Source organism: Xyrauchen texanus, chromosome 33 (genome assembly GCF_025860055.1).
Source record: "Xyrauchen texanus isolate HMW12.3.18 chromosome 33, RBS_HiC_50CHRs, whole genome shotgun sequence".
In the NCBI taxonomy this organism is placed as follows: Eukaryota; Metazoa; Chordata; class Actinopteri; order Cypriniformes; family Catostomidae; genus Xyrauchen; species Xyrauchen texanus.
The window spans coordinates 11780007-11796568 of NC_068308.1; the positions used below are offsets into that span (position 1 = coordinate 11780007).

General features: G+C 43.2%; 1 protein-coding gene across 1 annotated transcript in view; it reads right to left on the reverse strand.

Moving 5' to 3' along the window:
- The window catches only part of LOC127627237 (uncharacterized), a 94772-nt gene that overhangs the window by 19749 nt on the left and 58461 nt on the right, over positions 1 to 16562 (reverse strand). The window contains exons 33-45 of the mRNA XM_052103579.1: positions 14222 to 14325; positions 14032 to 14102; positions 12535 to 12646; positions 6305 to 6435; positions 6070 to 6212; positions 5735 to 5885; positions 5360 to 5510; positions 5163 to 5236; positions 4024 to 4141; positions 3796 to 3932; positions 3540 to 3686; positions 3181 to 3384; positions 1576 to 1709 (exon numbers count right to left, since the gene is read on the reverse strand). Of these exons, the coding sequence (XP_051959539.1) occupies positions 1576 to 1709; positions 3181 to 3384; positions 3540 to 3686; positions 3796 to 3932; positions 4024 to 4141; positions 5163 to 5236; positions 5360 to 5510; positions 5735 to 5885; positions 6070 to 6212; positions 6305 to 6435; positions 12535 to 12646; positions 14032 to 14102; positions 14222 to 14325 (1677 nt within the window). The remainder of the gene's footprint in view (positions 1 to 1575; positions 1710 to 3180; positions 3385 to 3539; positions 3687 to 3795; positions 3933 to 4023; positions 4142 to 5162; positions 5237 to 5359; positions 5511 to 5734; positions 5886 to 6069; positions 6213 to 6304; positions 6436 to 12534; positions 12647 to 14031; positions 14103 to 14221; positions 14326 to 16562) is intronic.

Genomic DNA, 16562 nt, shown 5'->3' on the forward strand with positions numbered 1-16562 from the left:
CGGCACGCTTGCTTGCTTCCGTCCAAGCTCGGGATGAGTGTGGCTCGCTTCGCGGCCAGCCGGCATTCTCCTTTGAGCCCCCGGAATTGGATGCCGATTTCGCTGCTGCATCGGAGAGTGTCAAAGCGGCCATCATAGTACACGCAGTCAGTGCTTACGTGCCTGGAACGCTTCAAGCCAGGCACAGCAGTTCCTCTCAAACAGTTCCAGAGGCTCCTGGGGCATATGGCATCCTCGGCCGCGGTCGCGCCACTCGGGTTGTTGCATATGAGACCGCTCCAGCACTGGTTTCAGACTCGAGTCCCGAGATGGGCATGGCGCCGCGACATATAACGTGTGTTTATCACCCCTTCCAGCCATCAGACTTTCAACCCTTGGCCAGACCTCAGTTTTCTGCGGAGAGGAGTACCCCTACAGCAGGTGTCCAGACGTGTTGTGGTTACCACAGACACCTCTCAACTGGGTTGGGGCACCGTATGCTATGGGCACCCAGCTGCTGGCTCCTGGATGGGTCCCACCTGCATTAGCACATCAACTGCCTTGAGTTGTTGGCTGTACTCCTTGCAACAGGTCTTGCTCAGCGGAGAGTGGAGGCTCCACCCCCAGTTGGTCCAGCTAATTTGGGGCCGCTTCAGCAGGGTACAGCTAGATCTCCTTGCCTCCCAAGACAACTCCCACTGCCTGCTCTGGTACTCCCTAACGGAGGCCCCTCTCGGCACAGATGCGCTGGCACACAGCTGGCCCCGGAGGCTGCACAAGTACGCATTTCCCACAGTGAGCATTCTTGCACTGGTGCTGTGCAAGGTCAGGGAGGACGAGTAACAGGTCACATTGGTGGCTCCTTATTGGCCACCAATTGGTTCACCCGGACCTGGTTCTCGGATCTCACGCTCCTTGCGAAAGTGCCTCCCTGGCAAATTCTCCTGAGGAAGGACCTCCTTTCTCAGGGATGGGGCACCCTCTGTCACCCGTGCCCAGACCTCTGGAATCTCCACGTCTGGCCCCTGAATGGGACGCGAAACACTTAAGTGGTCTACCACCTGCAGTTGAAGACACAATCAACCAAACCAGAGCTCCCTCTACCAGGCAGCTTTACGCCATCAAGTGGCATCTGTTCGCAAATTGGTGCTCAGTGAAAACCTGTCTGGCATTCGCTCGCCCGCTCCCTTTATACCCGTATGTCCGGGGGCGGGGCATGCAAATTCTGTCTGCCAACTTGACAATTCTCTCAATTTCAAGTTCAGAGGTACGTGAGGCTCTCAGAAGAGACCCCTTGTGTCACTACAATCACTTGTGTCACTACAACGTCTCGTTCCTTCCATTGGGGAATGAAGGTTACAACAATAACCATGACGTTTTCTTCTTTTTTGTGTACACCCTAATAAATGTGTTGTAACTTATGTGCTTCATGTTGTAACATCTAAATTAACCAAAAATTTAATAAATCTGAATAAATTAACATAACAAATGAATTATCACCAACACGTGTTAGATCTAGTAGAAATAGATCCTCGAGGTAACTGCAGGTTAACACTTTTTTAGTGCCTGTTAGTTTCTTTTTAAAAGCAAACAGACCTGAGAAGCAGAACTGCTCCCATGGACCCAACTGCAACATCAGGTAGGTTGTCTCCACTCTGGTCTAGAGAGGACTGACTTAATGAAATCCCAAAGAACCGCAAACCTGGTTGCACAGATGATCCAACGATTCTCTGTCATCACATACAGTGGAAAAAGAGGGAATTGGACAGATAAAGAGATATACACGTAACAGTCCAAGAAGTTAATAGAAAATATAGTGCAAGAGACAAGTTTTGGACCAAAAATACAGGGTTAATGATAGAAAACAAAATATCAACAGAGGCACAGTCTCTGTCCTGACTGACTGAGATGCTTTGTCCTTATTGCAAAAGAGCAATTCACTCCAGACATACCAAGAATATTGTGGAACTGAAATAAAGGCATGGTGTAAAACTCCTCCTGACTGTTTTGCAGATCTGAACCACACCTACTTGAAAGGTTTGGTGGAGGTCATTATTGCCAATGACAGTTGATTAGTTAATAGATTCAAGGGTTCATATACGTTTTCCACCATGCACTGTCATTGTTTACATGACCAGTTTATTAAACAAATGAAAATGTATTGTCTGCATGTAATTTGTTAAAACAGGTTGTAATTTTATGAAAAATTGTACATGAATACTGGTAAATCTAAGAATTCACAATATACTGTTTGATACAAGATGGTGCCATGGATGGCAGCCTCGGTGTGGAGCTCTCAAATTCTTTTGTTGTTTTTGTTTGTTTGTCCTGTGTTTAGTAATTTTTTTCCAAACAGTTTTACCAGGGATGAACTGCTGAACATTTGGCAGCACATACCAGTCTTTTCCCGGTTTTTGACTGTTTGGATGTTTTTCTGGACATTTTAGTCAGAGGTGCAGTTGTGTTGTTCAAGTGAGGGAAGTGAGCTGTGGAAAACAAGAGATAGTGGAACATGCTTTTACATCAATACAAATTGGTGTACAAAGAAGATGTACCCAGCAGAGGTTGTTCTTCTTTCGCCAGTTGAGGAAGTTCAACCTGCCACAGGTGCTGCTAATGCAGTTACTCAGCAGTCATTGAGTCTGTCCTCTGCACTTTAATAACTGTCTGGTTTGGTTCAGCTATGAAATCAGACATCAGAAGACTACAAAGGACAGTTCGGACTGCTGAGCAGATTATCGGTTGGCCCCTGTCCACCCTTCAAGAGTTATACACTTCCAGAGTGAGGAAAAGTGCTGGATAAAACACTCTGGACCCCACTCACCCAGCCCACTGCCTCTTTTAACTGTTGCCTTCTGGCCGACACTTCAGAGCACTTAGCACCAGAACCATCAGGCACAATTAAAAAAAAATCTCCCTCAGGTTATCCATCTCATGAACAGTTAAAACTGCCCCATTGTGCAATAATTATGTTCAATACACAGCTTAGTCTATTTATATTTATCCAGCATATCCTACCTCTTCTACCATACATTCCCTTGCACTATCTATATATAGCAAATTTGTATTTGTGCATAAGTACATACACACACACACACATATATATATATATATAAATATAAAACAAAGACTTGAACATTTTTCTAAATATTTCCTTTTGTTTTTTGATGAAAGAGATAAAATCATACATGTCTCTTTTACCTGTGAATATGTTGGCATTATTCTATCTACTCCTCCATTAAAAATGTAGATGCTGCCCTGTCCATCTTCTTCTAAGGGAGCTCCAATCAGAACATCCCTGAAACCATCTCCATTCAGATCTGCTGGACTGGACAGAGAAGAGCCAAATCGTCCTCTCTGACCTGCCATGCCCACCAGAACCGTATCCGATGAAGTAAAGATTGTCTGCATGATCAAACAGAGAGAGAGCATTACAAAATGTTATCAAGAATACTAAAATATATGTAATGCAATAAAAAAGAATTCTTGTTTAATTAAAAGTTTGTTGGTTTGTTTGTTTGTGTAAATATGTTCTTGATTATTTTTTCTCCATCACTTACCCATTTTGAATAGACGTAAATAAACACTTTGCCCTCTCGGTCAGCCTCTGTATATGTTGGTGCTGAAACCAACAGGAGGTCTGTGTTGGAGTCCGAGTTCAAATCCACCACACACACCTCAGCTCCAAAGTATGACCCAATCTGAGGCTAAAAAGAGAGAAAGAGGGATACAGTTTGAAATTTAGCCTATTTTGTGCTTAATTGCTTCACCAATGTCTGTTGTGCCAACAATTTACTCAAATATGAGAGTCACAACCTCAGGAGGATCCAATTGCAAGTCCCATTGATTAACACCAAGTTTTGAAACAATTACTTGTCCCTTATGCTTGTGTCTCGGAGCTCCCAGAACTGCATACTTTGATCTGGATATTGTTGCTATTGTCAAAGAATAACCTGCAAATATAATATGACACTCAGATTTTTAAAACAATTCTGACTGATTTGATTTCCATTCTAGATTACACTGTCAAATAAAATAACTCACCTAGATAACTGTTATGCTCACTTCCAGCTTTAAAAACATTTGTTTGATCATTTTGTGTGTATAGTTTATGTCCACCTTTCCACTGGAAAGCTCCCACTGCAGTCATTATCATATCTGTCTAAATGGAAATAGTGTTTTTTAAAAAAAAAAAATATTATAATAATTTAGATCTTTCATGTAAGCAGCTTTTAACACTCAAGCAGGGCTGTAGCTAGTACGGAGAAAGATGCTAACGATTCTAGGGGCCCAAAGGTCCAGGGGTCCTACAACAAATTCTAAACTGTATAGGAAAGGGGCCCAGAGTAATATACAGTCAGAGGGCCAAGATCACTTTGCTGCGGTCCTATATTCAAGTTCTACAGTATATTGAAGAGTGGTTAAAAACAGTGCCCTTCATAAGTATTGGGACAGTGAGACACATTTCTGAATTTTGGCTCTGTACGCTACCATAATTATTTGAAATGTATCAATATATGATTCAAGTAAAGACTGTCAGCATTCATTTGAAGGTATTTACATCCAAATTGGGTAAAAAGTTTAGGAATAAAAGCATATTTTATACACAGACCCACCATTTTCGGGGGATCAAACGTAATTGGACAATTTAATTTTTGAGTATCCACTAAAAAAGCCATGTGCAAGTTTGCTCTGTATGCCACCATAATGGATTAGAAATGAATCAATGTGTACAAAAGTGGAGACTGTCAGCTTTAATTTTAAGGAATTTACATTCAAATTGGGTGAATGGTTTAGTATCCACTAAAAAAGGCATGTGCAAGATTAATGATAACTAGAAAAGCTGTGGTTTTCAACAATGTTTGAATGTTTTTCAAGACATTTATGTACATTTCTGAGCATTATACAGATCTGACATGACTCAAAACTACTTTTAGTGCACGTATTGGGTACTTCTAAAATATGGTTTGCTGTTTAATTTAATTTAAATACAATTTTTATTTGTTTCATTTCAGTTCAATAAGTATTTTTTTTTCACAATATACTGTAGATAGACTTTTAATAAGATGTCTGATGCATGCATGATTTCTACAATAACTATATTATAACAAGGTGAAAAAGTGCATTTAATAAATTTGGTGTCACGTGCATTGAATACACATAAACATAATACATATAATTACATTTGATGACAATGCTGCACTAAAGCCGTCCTGTGCAAACTCCATTCTTGATGAATCACCAGATGTTTGGGTTCCTAGCAAATAAAACAAACAATAAACCAGTTAACAAGTAATTTATTACAAAGCCATTTGCTGAATAACAGTAACTACATTGAAATGACAGCTGCTAACTGTTTTCCTTTCCTCTGCAAACACACCTTCAATGGCAATAATGTTCTCTTTGAGTTTTTCACGAATACTTTCCAATGCATCAAAGTTTGTCACTTCGAACCTGTGGCTACTGGTTGGTAAAGATGCAATAGTTGTCAGTTCCTCTAGTGCTTTTGTGTCTGTAAAAGCATTGCCAACCTAAGAAAAAATTAAAGTATATTTCATAGAATGGATCACATTGAAATGCAATCTCTTCCAAGAGAAATCACAACAGAAAAGGCTGCATTTTAATTTTGCCAAACATGTTTTGCATCTAACATTAAATCAATATAAATAAGCACTGTGCACAATTGGGGAGTGCTTCAGTCCTTTTTAATCAAGCAGAGTAGGCAAGCCAAGAAACAGTTAAAATCAGATCTTACCCCAATTGCATATCGAATTATTTGATTTGCTTGTGCTTCTTGAACAGCATCAGTCAATGGGGTTTTATCAGTTGATTTACCATCAGTGATAACTAGTAAAACTTTACTGGATAATGGTCTTGCACCTCCCTTGCTTACAAATACATTTGTTCTGTGTATGAAAAACAGTACATGCAGAGGAACTGATCAGATTATTCAATATCTGTTTGACTGTCAAAACTCTAGGACCAATTTCTTATCGATGGTTTTAATTGTATAAGGAACTGAAAAATGCTTTAGGGTTCTGAGTACAATGACTGTCACACCTAAAAGAAATATCAGCAAGCATATCTTACACAAGCTGTTTTATAGCTGTTGCTGTGTTTGTCCATCCTCGAAGCTGATCTATGTCATTCACTTGACGTTGCCACAAGTTGCTTGTGATTTTTTTGAAAAAGGAATGAATTACACAGTTTGTAGAAAACTGTGCAATGGCAAACTGTAAAATAGATTAGCACTTGACGTTGATAAAAAGTAACAAATAAAATGTACACTCATGCTAAATCAAAATAAATGCATTGGCTATAATACCTGTACATCCTGGCCCATAAAACTTTGGATCATTGCTATAACAAAAGCTTTCATCTTTGTAAAGTCCTCACGATTCACACTTCCAGATCCATCCAATAAAAAGGCAATATCGATTTGTGATGTAGGGCATTCTGCAGAATCATGAAATGAAAAAATGATATAAAATTATATTGTACATTAATACACAGCCTGTGCAAAGGTATTTATATTAAAAGGAAACATCTCATAGTTCTAAGTATATAAACGGCTCCACAAGGACGTACAGTTCAGTTTGTATGCATTTTTTGTACTGTTAATGAAGAATAATGATAACCAGAAAAAAGCCTCATTATCAGGTTAATGCAGCGATAAGCGTTAGCAATAAAACTACATTTCTCATCATTATATGAGGCCACACAAGAATGATACAATATATAGATAAAGCATTTATTACACACCTAATGCGTGGCTTTCCTTCTCATTTGGTTGCATTGGTGCTAAAAAATCTTTTAAAAAGGCTTCCTGCCTTTACTAGTAAGTGAAAAAGAGAAAGAAAAACTCGGACAGAGTGAAAATATGAGCAATTAATCCAGACAGACAGACGGACGGACGGATGGATGAAAGTACACATCCAAAGGAGAACATACGCTGGTCTGGAGAGGGCATATACAATTTAATAGATAATTCTGCTGACCTATTTCAGAAACTCCCAATTCATTTGAGTGGATTCTCCTGGGGAAAAAGAGCGCACGTGATCACCTCAGTGGAGGAGAAAGGCAATATGTGCAAGCGGAACACCCGGTCAGACGTTCTGCATTCCCGAGTTCTAAGTGCTTAGACCTGAGAGAACACGGGACAAGACCGACTCAACCCTGAGATTGTAAAATCTCATAAAGGTATTGGGTGTTGCCCAGCCCACTGCTCTGCATATGTCTGCTAGGGAGGTGACATTGGCCAGTGCCCACGAGGATGCCACACTTCTTGTCGAGTGTGCTTGAACCCGCAAGGGGGCGGGCAGGGCCTGGGTGCGAATGCGATGGCATCAAAGACCCAATTGATGAGGAAAGCCTCTGTTTGGAGACAGCGTTCCCTTTCTGCTGTCCGCCAAAGCAGACAAAGAGCTGCTCAGAACATCTAAAGCTCTGTGTGCACTCCACATAGGTACACAAAGCACGTACCGGACACAGCAATGAAAAGGCTGGGTCTGCCTCTTCCTGGGGCAGCGCATGCAGGTTCACTACCTGGTCCCTGAAGGGGGTCATAGGAACCTTGGGCACGTAGCCCGGTCGCAGTCTTAGGACGACATGTGTGTCTGCCGGACCAAACTCTAGGCCAGTGTCACTGACAGAGAATGCTTGCAGGTCCCCAACCCTCTTGATGGAAGCGAGCGTGATCAGGAGGGCCGTCTTGAAGGAGAGGGCTTTGAGCTCGACTGATTCTAGTGGCTCGAACGGGGGTCTCTGAAGGTCTGAAAGGACTACGGAGAGATCCCATGAGCGAAACAGGCATGGCCTGGGAGGGTTCAGCCTCCGGGATCCTCTAAGGAACCTGATAATCAGATTGTGATTCCCTATGGACTTACCGTCCACTGCATCGTGGTGAGCTGATATGGCGGCTACGTAAACCTTCAAGATGGAGGGGGACAGTCTCCCCTCCAACATCTCTTTGACAAACAAGAGCAGTGACCTGACTGCGCATCTCTGCGGGTTTTCAGATTGGGAAGAACACCAATTTTGAAGAACACCTTACGGTGTAAATATTCCTGGTAGAGGGAGCACTGGCTTGGTTGATCGTGTCTATGACAGCAGGTGGTAGGCCACTTAGATCTTCTGCATCCCGTCCAGGGGCCTGACCGTAGGAAGGGTCATTGTCGAGGCAAGATAGAGACGTGGAAGTATGTGTTCTTCAGGTCCACCGCTGCGAACCAATCTTGATGGCGGACGCAAGTTAGAATGTGTCTTTGTGTGAGAATTTTGAACGGGAGTTTGTGTAAGGCCCGGTTGAAAACTCCCAAGTCCAAGATCGGTCGTAAGCCGCTGCTTTTCTTTGGTACGATGAAGTAAGGGCTGTGGAAACCCTTCTTCATCTCGGCTGGAGGGACAGGCTCTATTTCATATTTGAGTAAAGTGTCGCGATCTCCGCACACAGGGTGTTGGCGTATTCGCCATGCACCAAGGTAAAGCGGACGCCGGCGAAAGGGGGCGGAGGCCTGGCGAACTGAATCGTTAGCCGATTCGGATGGTCCTGGCACACCAGCATGACAGGTTGGAAAGTGAGAGATACGTGTCCAAGCTCCGTGTGAGGGGCACTAAGGGGACGATCGTTTTTGACGTACCTGGCGAGGCTTCGCAGTGGGGTGAAGCAGGTAGTGTGGCATCGGGAGGCAAAAGCGCGTCCCGAGGCTTTGGTGCTGAGAGAAGACTCGAAGCAATTACCTCCCTCCGCACACCTGGCAGGAGGTCCCATGTAGGCATCCTCTTAACTTATCAGTCGTGGGTCCGGAGGCAAGGAGTCTGTGTCCGGTGTGCCGGGACTGATGGAGTGTGGCACTGGGTTGCCGTGAGAATGGCAATTGCAGGCCAGGTGACCCAGGAAAAAAGGAAAGGGGGTGTGGCAAAGAAAATAACTTTGAGGATTCTCCTCCCAGTCCTCCACCAAAGGACGGAGTGGTCTGTTCACCAGCTCCGGAGTAAACATGTCGTTCCCTGGGTCATCTGTCTCAGGAACACTTGGGACAGATGACACAAACTAAATCGTTAGCCGAGTCGGATGGTCCTGGCACACCAGCATGACGGGTTGGAAAGTGAGAGACACGTGTCCAAGCTCCGTGCGAGGGGCACTAAGGGGACGATTGTTTCTGATGTACCTGGCGAGGCTTCGCAGTGGGGCGAAGCAGGTAGTGTGGCGTCGGGAGGCAAAAGCGTGTCCCGAGGCTTTGGTGCTGAGAGAAGACTCAAAGCACTTACCTCCCTCCGCACACCTGGCAAAAGGTCCCATGTAGGCGTCCTCTTAACTTATCAGTCGGGGGTCCGGAGGCAAGGGGTCCGTGTCCGGTGTGCCGGGACTGATGGAGTGTGGCACTGGGTTGCCGTGAGAACGGCATTTGCAGGCCAGGTGACCCAGGAAAAAAGGAAAGGGGGTGCGGCAAAGAAGATAACTTTAACTGAGGATTCTCCTCCCGGTCCTCCACCAAAGGACGGAGTGGTCTGTTCACCAGCTCCGGAGTATACATGTCGTTCCCTGGGTCATCTGTCTCAGGAACACTTGGGAGCCTTCCGGGTCCTCGAGGACATTCAGGAGACGGGGGGGCGTGCGCTTCCTGCGGGGTGCTCGACACTGGGGCTGAGAGCTGGGCCCAGGTTGAGGCGGAGCTGCCTGACGTTTGGAAGCCACATGAGGATGCCCTCGGCGAGTAGACGGAGCACGGCATGTGCTGGTACGGTGGTGGAGCATAATGTGGGAAATGGTCTCTGTCTGTTTCAACGCTGAGAACTGCTGGCCGAAGTTTCAACGGTGTTGCCGAATAGACCGAGCTGGGAGACAGGGGTGTTGAGAAAGCATCTCGACCAGGTTCAGCTCCTGGACCACGAGGGTGGCCATCGCCTGCCCGAATGTCTGCACTGTGACCTTCGTGGCACTGAGGGCGAGGTTGGTCACAGAGCGCAGTTCCTGCAACACATCGGGGTCAGGACTACCCAAGTACAGATCTTTGAGTACCTTGGCATGCAGGGCGGAGGTGGCCTGTCCAGAGGCGCTGCGGGCTTTGGCGGTCAGTGACGACGTCATCCTACAGGCCTTGGAGGGGAACACCGTGCAATCCCGCCAGGTGGCGGCGTTCTCGGGACGCAGGTGGATCACAACCTCTCTGTCCACCTGGGCAACCTCCGATTATCTGTGGGCCACCCCGCTGTCGAGGGTAGTGAGAGCAGATGAACGAGGAGGTCGGTTGCGGGCAGTGAAAGGTGCCCTCCACGACCTCGTCAGCTCATCATGCACCTCCGGGAAGAAAGGAACTGGGGAGTGGCTGTGAGCACCGCCCAGACCCGAGGAACCAATCGTCTAGCCGTGAAGGCTGTGGGGAGGACGGAGGGTTCCAGTCCAGTCCCACGCTGACAGCGGCCCGGGCAGGCATGTCGGGCATCTGGGCATCAGCCTCAGGCTGGCCGTGCGGACCCGAAGGCGGCAGTCCAGTCGAGTCTTCCACGTCAGAACGCTCTCCGATGCAGTGGCGAACTCATCATCCAGCTCGGGGGCTCGAGGGAGTAAGCAGACTGGCCCTGAGGCGAGCCGCACTCACCAAGAGATTGGACGGAAGTCAACGAGCGTTCGTGGGGATCTTCCAAGCGAAACCGAGCCTGCTGCCATCCCCAAATCGCCTCCAGCGACACGGGGGGTGGCTGGAGTGCCATCCACAAACACCACCTCAGTATGATCGCTGCCTAGACACACAAGGCTGCGCCTGTGACTGTCTGGAGCAGAGAGAAATCGACCGCATCCAGGAACTACACAGGGGCGGAAGTGCATCTTTATAAAGACACGTCCTGAAAAGGACGTTCAATGCCAGTCGTGTATTTTCTCTTTTAGAGAAAATAAACTCTTTTACAAATTATTCTCTTTTATCAGTGCTGTCGAAGCGCCCAGGGGCAAGCTGCACTGCCTTGCAGAGAAGAAATCTGAATGGACTGACGCATGATTCCCTCCATTTATACCCGTATGTCCAATTTCTCATTGGCCTTTTCTCAAGTTCAGAGGTAACCGAGGCCTTCAAGAAGTCACCTAAGTCACTTGACACAACGTCGAAGTGAGCAACAGAAGGGGAACTAATTTTACAATATAGTGCAACAGTGCTCACCCACTTCTTCAGCTGTCTAGGTTACGGAAGTATTTTGCCCATTAAGATTTCCCATCAACTTTTCATGAAAACCTTCATAAAAGAGTCATCACAACATCACAAACTTTACTTTGGGGCAAAAATGTTTTTTTTTTAATTGGACTGTTGGACCTTGTTTCATGAGGGCACAGACTACAATCCCCTAAAGCATTGTGAATGATATCATTGAATAAAAAACAATGGGGATATTCAAAACTATTGATTTTAGGTTGTTGATTATAAGTATAGAAACAATATTTCATGTTTATTGCTAAATATTTCGATATGTACAAATATATAAGTAGTTTAAGGGTGATTAGAAACTGACTCTATTACATCATTCATAAGTGCATCATGGGAGTGTAATGTTTCGACAAAACACATTTTGCAGGCTTGGTTGGCCGTGGCTTTCTGATTGGTATTATAATATTTGAATGTTCTATTATTACAATACATTGACTCAATTGCAATTCAGGTGATACCTTTTAAAAAGGTCAATGTTATAATAATATTCTAAAACATTGTTTTCAATGTGGATTTACGGCAGCAGCCATGTGTCTGATGGTTTGTGATTCACTGTTAGAGATTTAGAAGTCCTCAGGATGACATCTAAGATGTCATAGATTTGGGAGATACTTTGAATGTTAAAATACTTCATGAATTACTATTATGTAACATATTTGAGTCCTAAAATTAGGACTTTTAGTTGCTCCTAAATTTCCACGTTACGAACACAAACTAAGATTTTTAGAAGAATATTTCAGCTCTGTACGTCCATACAATGCAATTGAATGGTTGCCAGAACTTTGAAGCTCCAAAATCACATAAATGTAGTGTAAAAGTAATCCATAAAACTCCAGTGATTGTCTACTTTTTTGTACTCTAAATATCCACTTTCATTTTCAGATAAATTTCACATTTTCACTTGCATTGCATGTACAGTACAGAGCTGAGATTTGCTTGTGTTATGCTGGATAAAGAAAGTCATTCACATCTTGGATGGCATAAGGGTGAGTCAATGATGAGAGAATTTTTATTTTTGGGTAAACTATCACTTTAAGATCTTTTGCGAATAGAGGCCCTGCACTATAAGAGGTATGTATTTATACATTACATATATTATCATATTCTTATATATTACATATTCTCTATTTTTGAGGTGTTGTGTTTATAGGTGCTATTTAAAATATATAATTTTGTTTATATATGCTGTTACTACCTGATTTTCACTTATGTTTTACCTTTAATTAACTTTTTTTTTCATTGATTCCATTGCACAGCTATCTAAAACTATTTGAAACAACATTTGTTTATTTTTTATCCTGTAATGGGCAGTGTATTACACTATGGTTGTATTTGCCATTCCATAAGAAGCAAATACCTCTCAGAGTCCTTGGCACAGGTCTGCTTACAACACCATTTTTACTCAGTTTGAAGCACATGCCATTGTAAGTAGTTACTTCGCAGTTCTTGGGTATGGTTGGACCACAAACCTGAGAGACATTAAGATGTTATTTCAACAAGGCAAGCTCTAGTTTTTACATTTAAAAATAAATAAAAAATCTATTTGCTTAAGGTCCAAACAAGCTTCAAAATACACCCAGCTGCATGCACCAAATCTAGCATACCACTGTCTGTCAGAACACTATCTGGTCATTGACAAGCTTAAATTTTCTTAGCCAGCAGCCAAATCATCCTGTAGCTCTCGCCTGATTACACACTGAAGCTATGCAGGGTTGAGCCTGGACAGTACCTGGATGGTACACCTCCTGGGGAAAACTACATCTGGAGAAGTTCTTCAGCATTCTTCATTCAGAGGTAAAAAGACATTGAAACAGCAGTGCAACGGTATACTGTTCCCGAACATTCAGACACCTGCTACACTGCTGTAGGAAGCATTTAGAGGAGCATTTAAATATGAGGACGATCAGTAAAACCTCAAATAATGTGACATTAAAATGCGTTATCAATGACTTTATGCCTCATTCTATGAATATAATTCACATAAGGTCAGTAAAAGAAGCTGAATACTTTAGAATATTTGAGTAGATTTGATTGACAAATTGACAAAATAAAATCGCATGACATGGTCTTGGACGCAGGCGTGTTTACACTGAATACTGACTGTAAAACATAAATGAAGTAGTAGGTGGAGCCTCAGATCACATCTATCGATGACGTGGACCAATGGCAGCAAGGTGTTTAGCAGCCGGTTAGAAGATTTCTTAAAAGTTTGCCCAGGTGAGCTGTTACGAACCACCTAATTCCATCATACCCATTCGTTCTTAATTTTTATACGAATCTGAGCCTTAAGGTTTTTGCTGGAAGAGGTGTTAGGGAGGTCAGCAGGGGGTGCTCACCCTGCAGTCTTTGTGTGTCCTAACTCCCCAGGATATTGACGGTGACACTATACTGTAAAAGGGCACCGTCTTGAGGTCCCGACTCTCTGTGGTCGTTAAAGATCCTAGGGAACTTCACAAAAAGTGGTGGAGTGTAACCCCAGTTTCCTGGCCAAATTCCTCCTATTGGCCCTTCTCAGTCATGGCCTCACAATAATTCCCATCCATTAATTGGTTGTATCTATCTACTTTCACCTTTCCACCAAGTAGCTGGTGTGTGTTGAGTGTACAGGTGCACTATGGCTGCTGTTGCATCATCCAGGTGGATGTTGCACACTGGTGGTGGTTGATGAGAGTCCCCTGGTAACTATGTAAAGCACTTTGAGGGTAGTGTCAGAAAAGCGCTATTGAGTAAAACATTCATTCATAGCTGACACTTTTCAATCCAGTTTTAAAACTGGATTTCCTTTCATGTTTATGCAGTTGAATTTTTGACTGTGGATGGAATGGTGTGGATAGATTTAACATATCAAACTTACCACTGCCCTTGAAGACTGTGGATCTAGCGACATTGAAAGTCCAAGGGACATGTTGACAGCCTCATCAGGGACTTTGTAGAGACATAAAAGTGGATACATCATTTTATATAAATTTTATCATGGAATATATAAATCTACATTACTGAAACATTCAGTTCTTCTTGAAAGCATAATATAAAAATCTAAATACCTTTAAAATCCAGTGGTAAGCAGGTTTTTTCTTTGACATCACAATGATAAATTAGTCCTTTTTGAGTTTTACTTTCTTGTATTAAAGGATCACTCACAATTACACTGAGGAGAACAGGAATATTATGAGAACAGGAACAAACCAGACAAAAAAATACTGTGGCTTTTTTTAGTTTCGTTGGCTGTTTGAGATTTTGCAAACAAATGTAATCATATTACAAATAAATAAACCAAATAAAAAATGGTCAACATCAGCGTGGTCATTATTGTTATTATTTTATTATAAAAACAAACCAAAATATTGGTTTATATTAACTCCTTTTTCACTGTACATCTTGCCATTGCAGTCTCTCAACAAGATCATGATTTCAAACTCAATTACACTTCCTAGTGTTTGACGCTAGATGGAGGTATAGGAATTGAAATTGAACTTGAAATCATGATCGCCATTTTGTCTAGAAGTACAGTGAAAAATGTGTTTAATTTTGGTCAGTTCTCACCCAAAATCAACTAGATCGCTTCAAAAGACATTGATTAAACCACTGGAGTCTGATGAATTATGTTTATGATAACTTTATCTGCTTTTTGGAGCTTCAAAGGCCTTTTTCTAATTATTCTTGATGATCATTTTTGTGCCCTGCGATGGACTGGCGACCTGTCCAGGGTGTCCCCCGCCTTTCGCCCAATGTTAGCTGGGATAGGCTCCAGCCCCCCGCGACCCTGTACACAGGATAAGCGGTTGACGATGGATGGATGGATCATTTTTGTATTGTATTTCTGTAGAAATATATGAAAATCCTTAAAACAAGATAAATTTGCTTTATCTTCCTTTAGAATCAAAACTGAATAAGATGTTTACGTTTTTTTCAGAGAGAATATTTTTAATATGTGTCTTACTATACTGGCAGATTTTTTTTGTACTAGTTATTAACTTATTTATAGTCAAAATAAGTAAATAAATCAGCCAGTGCTTAAGAAGTAATCCAAAATATTTAGATTACGTTACTGATCTTGAGCAATCTAACGGAATGTGTTATAAATTAAAATTTTCAGCAGGTATTCTGTAATCTTTCGTGGAATACACTTTAAAAGTAACCATCCAAACCCTGGGTAGTTCATATAATTCAATACAATTATTGAATTACATGATAAAACCATGCTGTAAACATGGTTTACAGCAGAACTCAGGCAGCTTCGTCAGGCCAAAGAGGATGCTTACAGAGGTGGGGATACCAGAAACACACTGATTATGGAAATCAGAGTGTCTAAAAGAAGCTACTCTGAGAAGCTCTGAGAAAACAAGTTTTCAGCTAACACCCTGCATCAGAGTGGAGTGGCATGAAACAATTTACAAATTACATGACTTCTACCCCCAAACCTGTGGTGGACCAACAACTGGCTGATGACCTGTATGTGTTCTACTGTAGATTTGAAAGTCCCAATCTCACACCCCACACCCGCCCTGACCTTCACTTCACACAAACACCAACACCTCCTGCAACATCCCTCCTGCTACTCAAATTGCACTAAAGGTCTGTGAAGATGATGTGTGCTGTGTCTTTCGAAAACATAAGATAAGGAAAGCACAAGGCCCTGATGGTGATTCATCTGCATGTCTTAAATCCTGTGCTAACCAGCTGGCCCCCAACTTCACACTGATCTTCAACAGATCACTGGAGCAGTGTGAAGTTCCCTGCTGCTTCAAATGCTCAATCATCATTCCTGTCCCAAAGAAACCCAAAATCACAGGACTTAATGACTACAGACCTATCGCCCTGACGTCTGTGGTCCTTTGAGAGACTGGTGTTGGCCCACATGAAGGACATCACTTGACCCTTTGTAGATCCCCAAATAGGTCTGTGGATGATGCAGTCAACACGGTATTGCATCATATCCTGCAACATCTGGCCAGGGACATATGCAAGGATCCTTTTTGTGGACTTCAGGTCACCTTTCAACACCATCATCCCAGTTATTCTCCGGACTAAATTACACCAACTCTCTGTTCCCACGTCTATCTGTCAGTGGATTACGAGCTTTCTAATGGACAGGCAACAGCTTGTGAGACAGGGGAAATTCACTTCCAGCACCTGTACAATCATCACTAGTGCCCCCCAGGAATGTGTACTCTCCCCACAACTCTTCTCCCTCTACACCAACGACTGCATCGCCAAGGACCCCTCTGTCAAGCTCCTGAAGTTTGCAGACAACACCACTGTCATCGGCCTCATCCGAGATGACGATGAGTCTGCATACAGAAGGGAGGTTATACAGCCGGCTGTCTGGTGCAGTCAAAACAACCTTGAGCTGAACATGCTCAAAACAGTGGAGATGATTGTGGA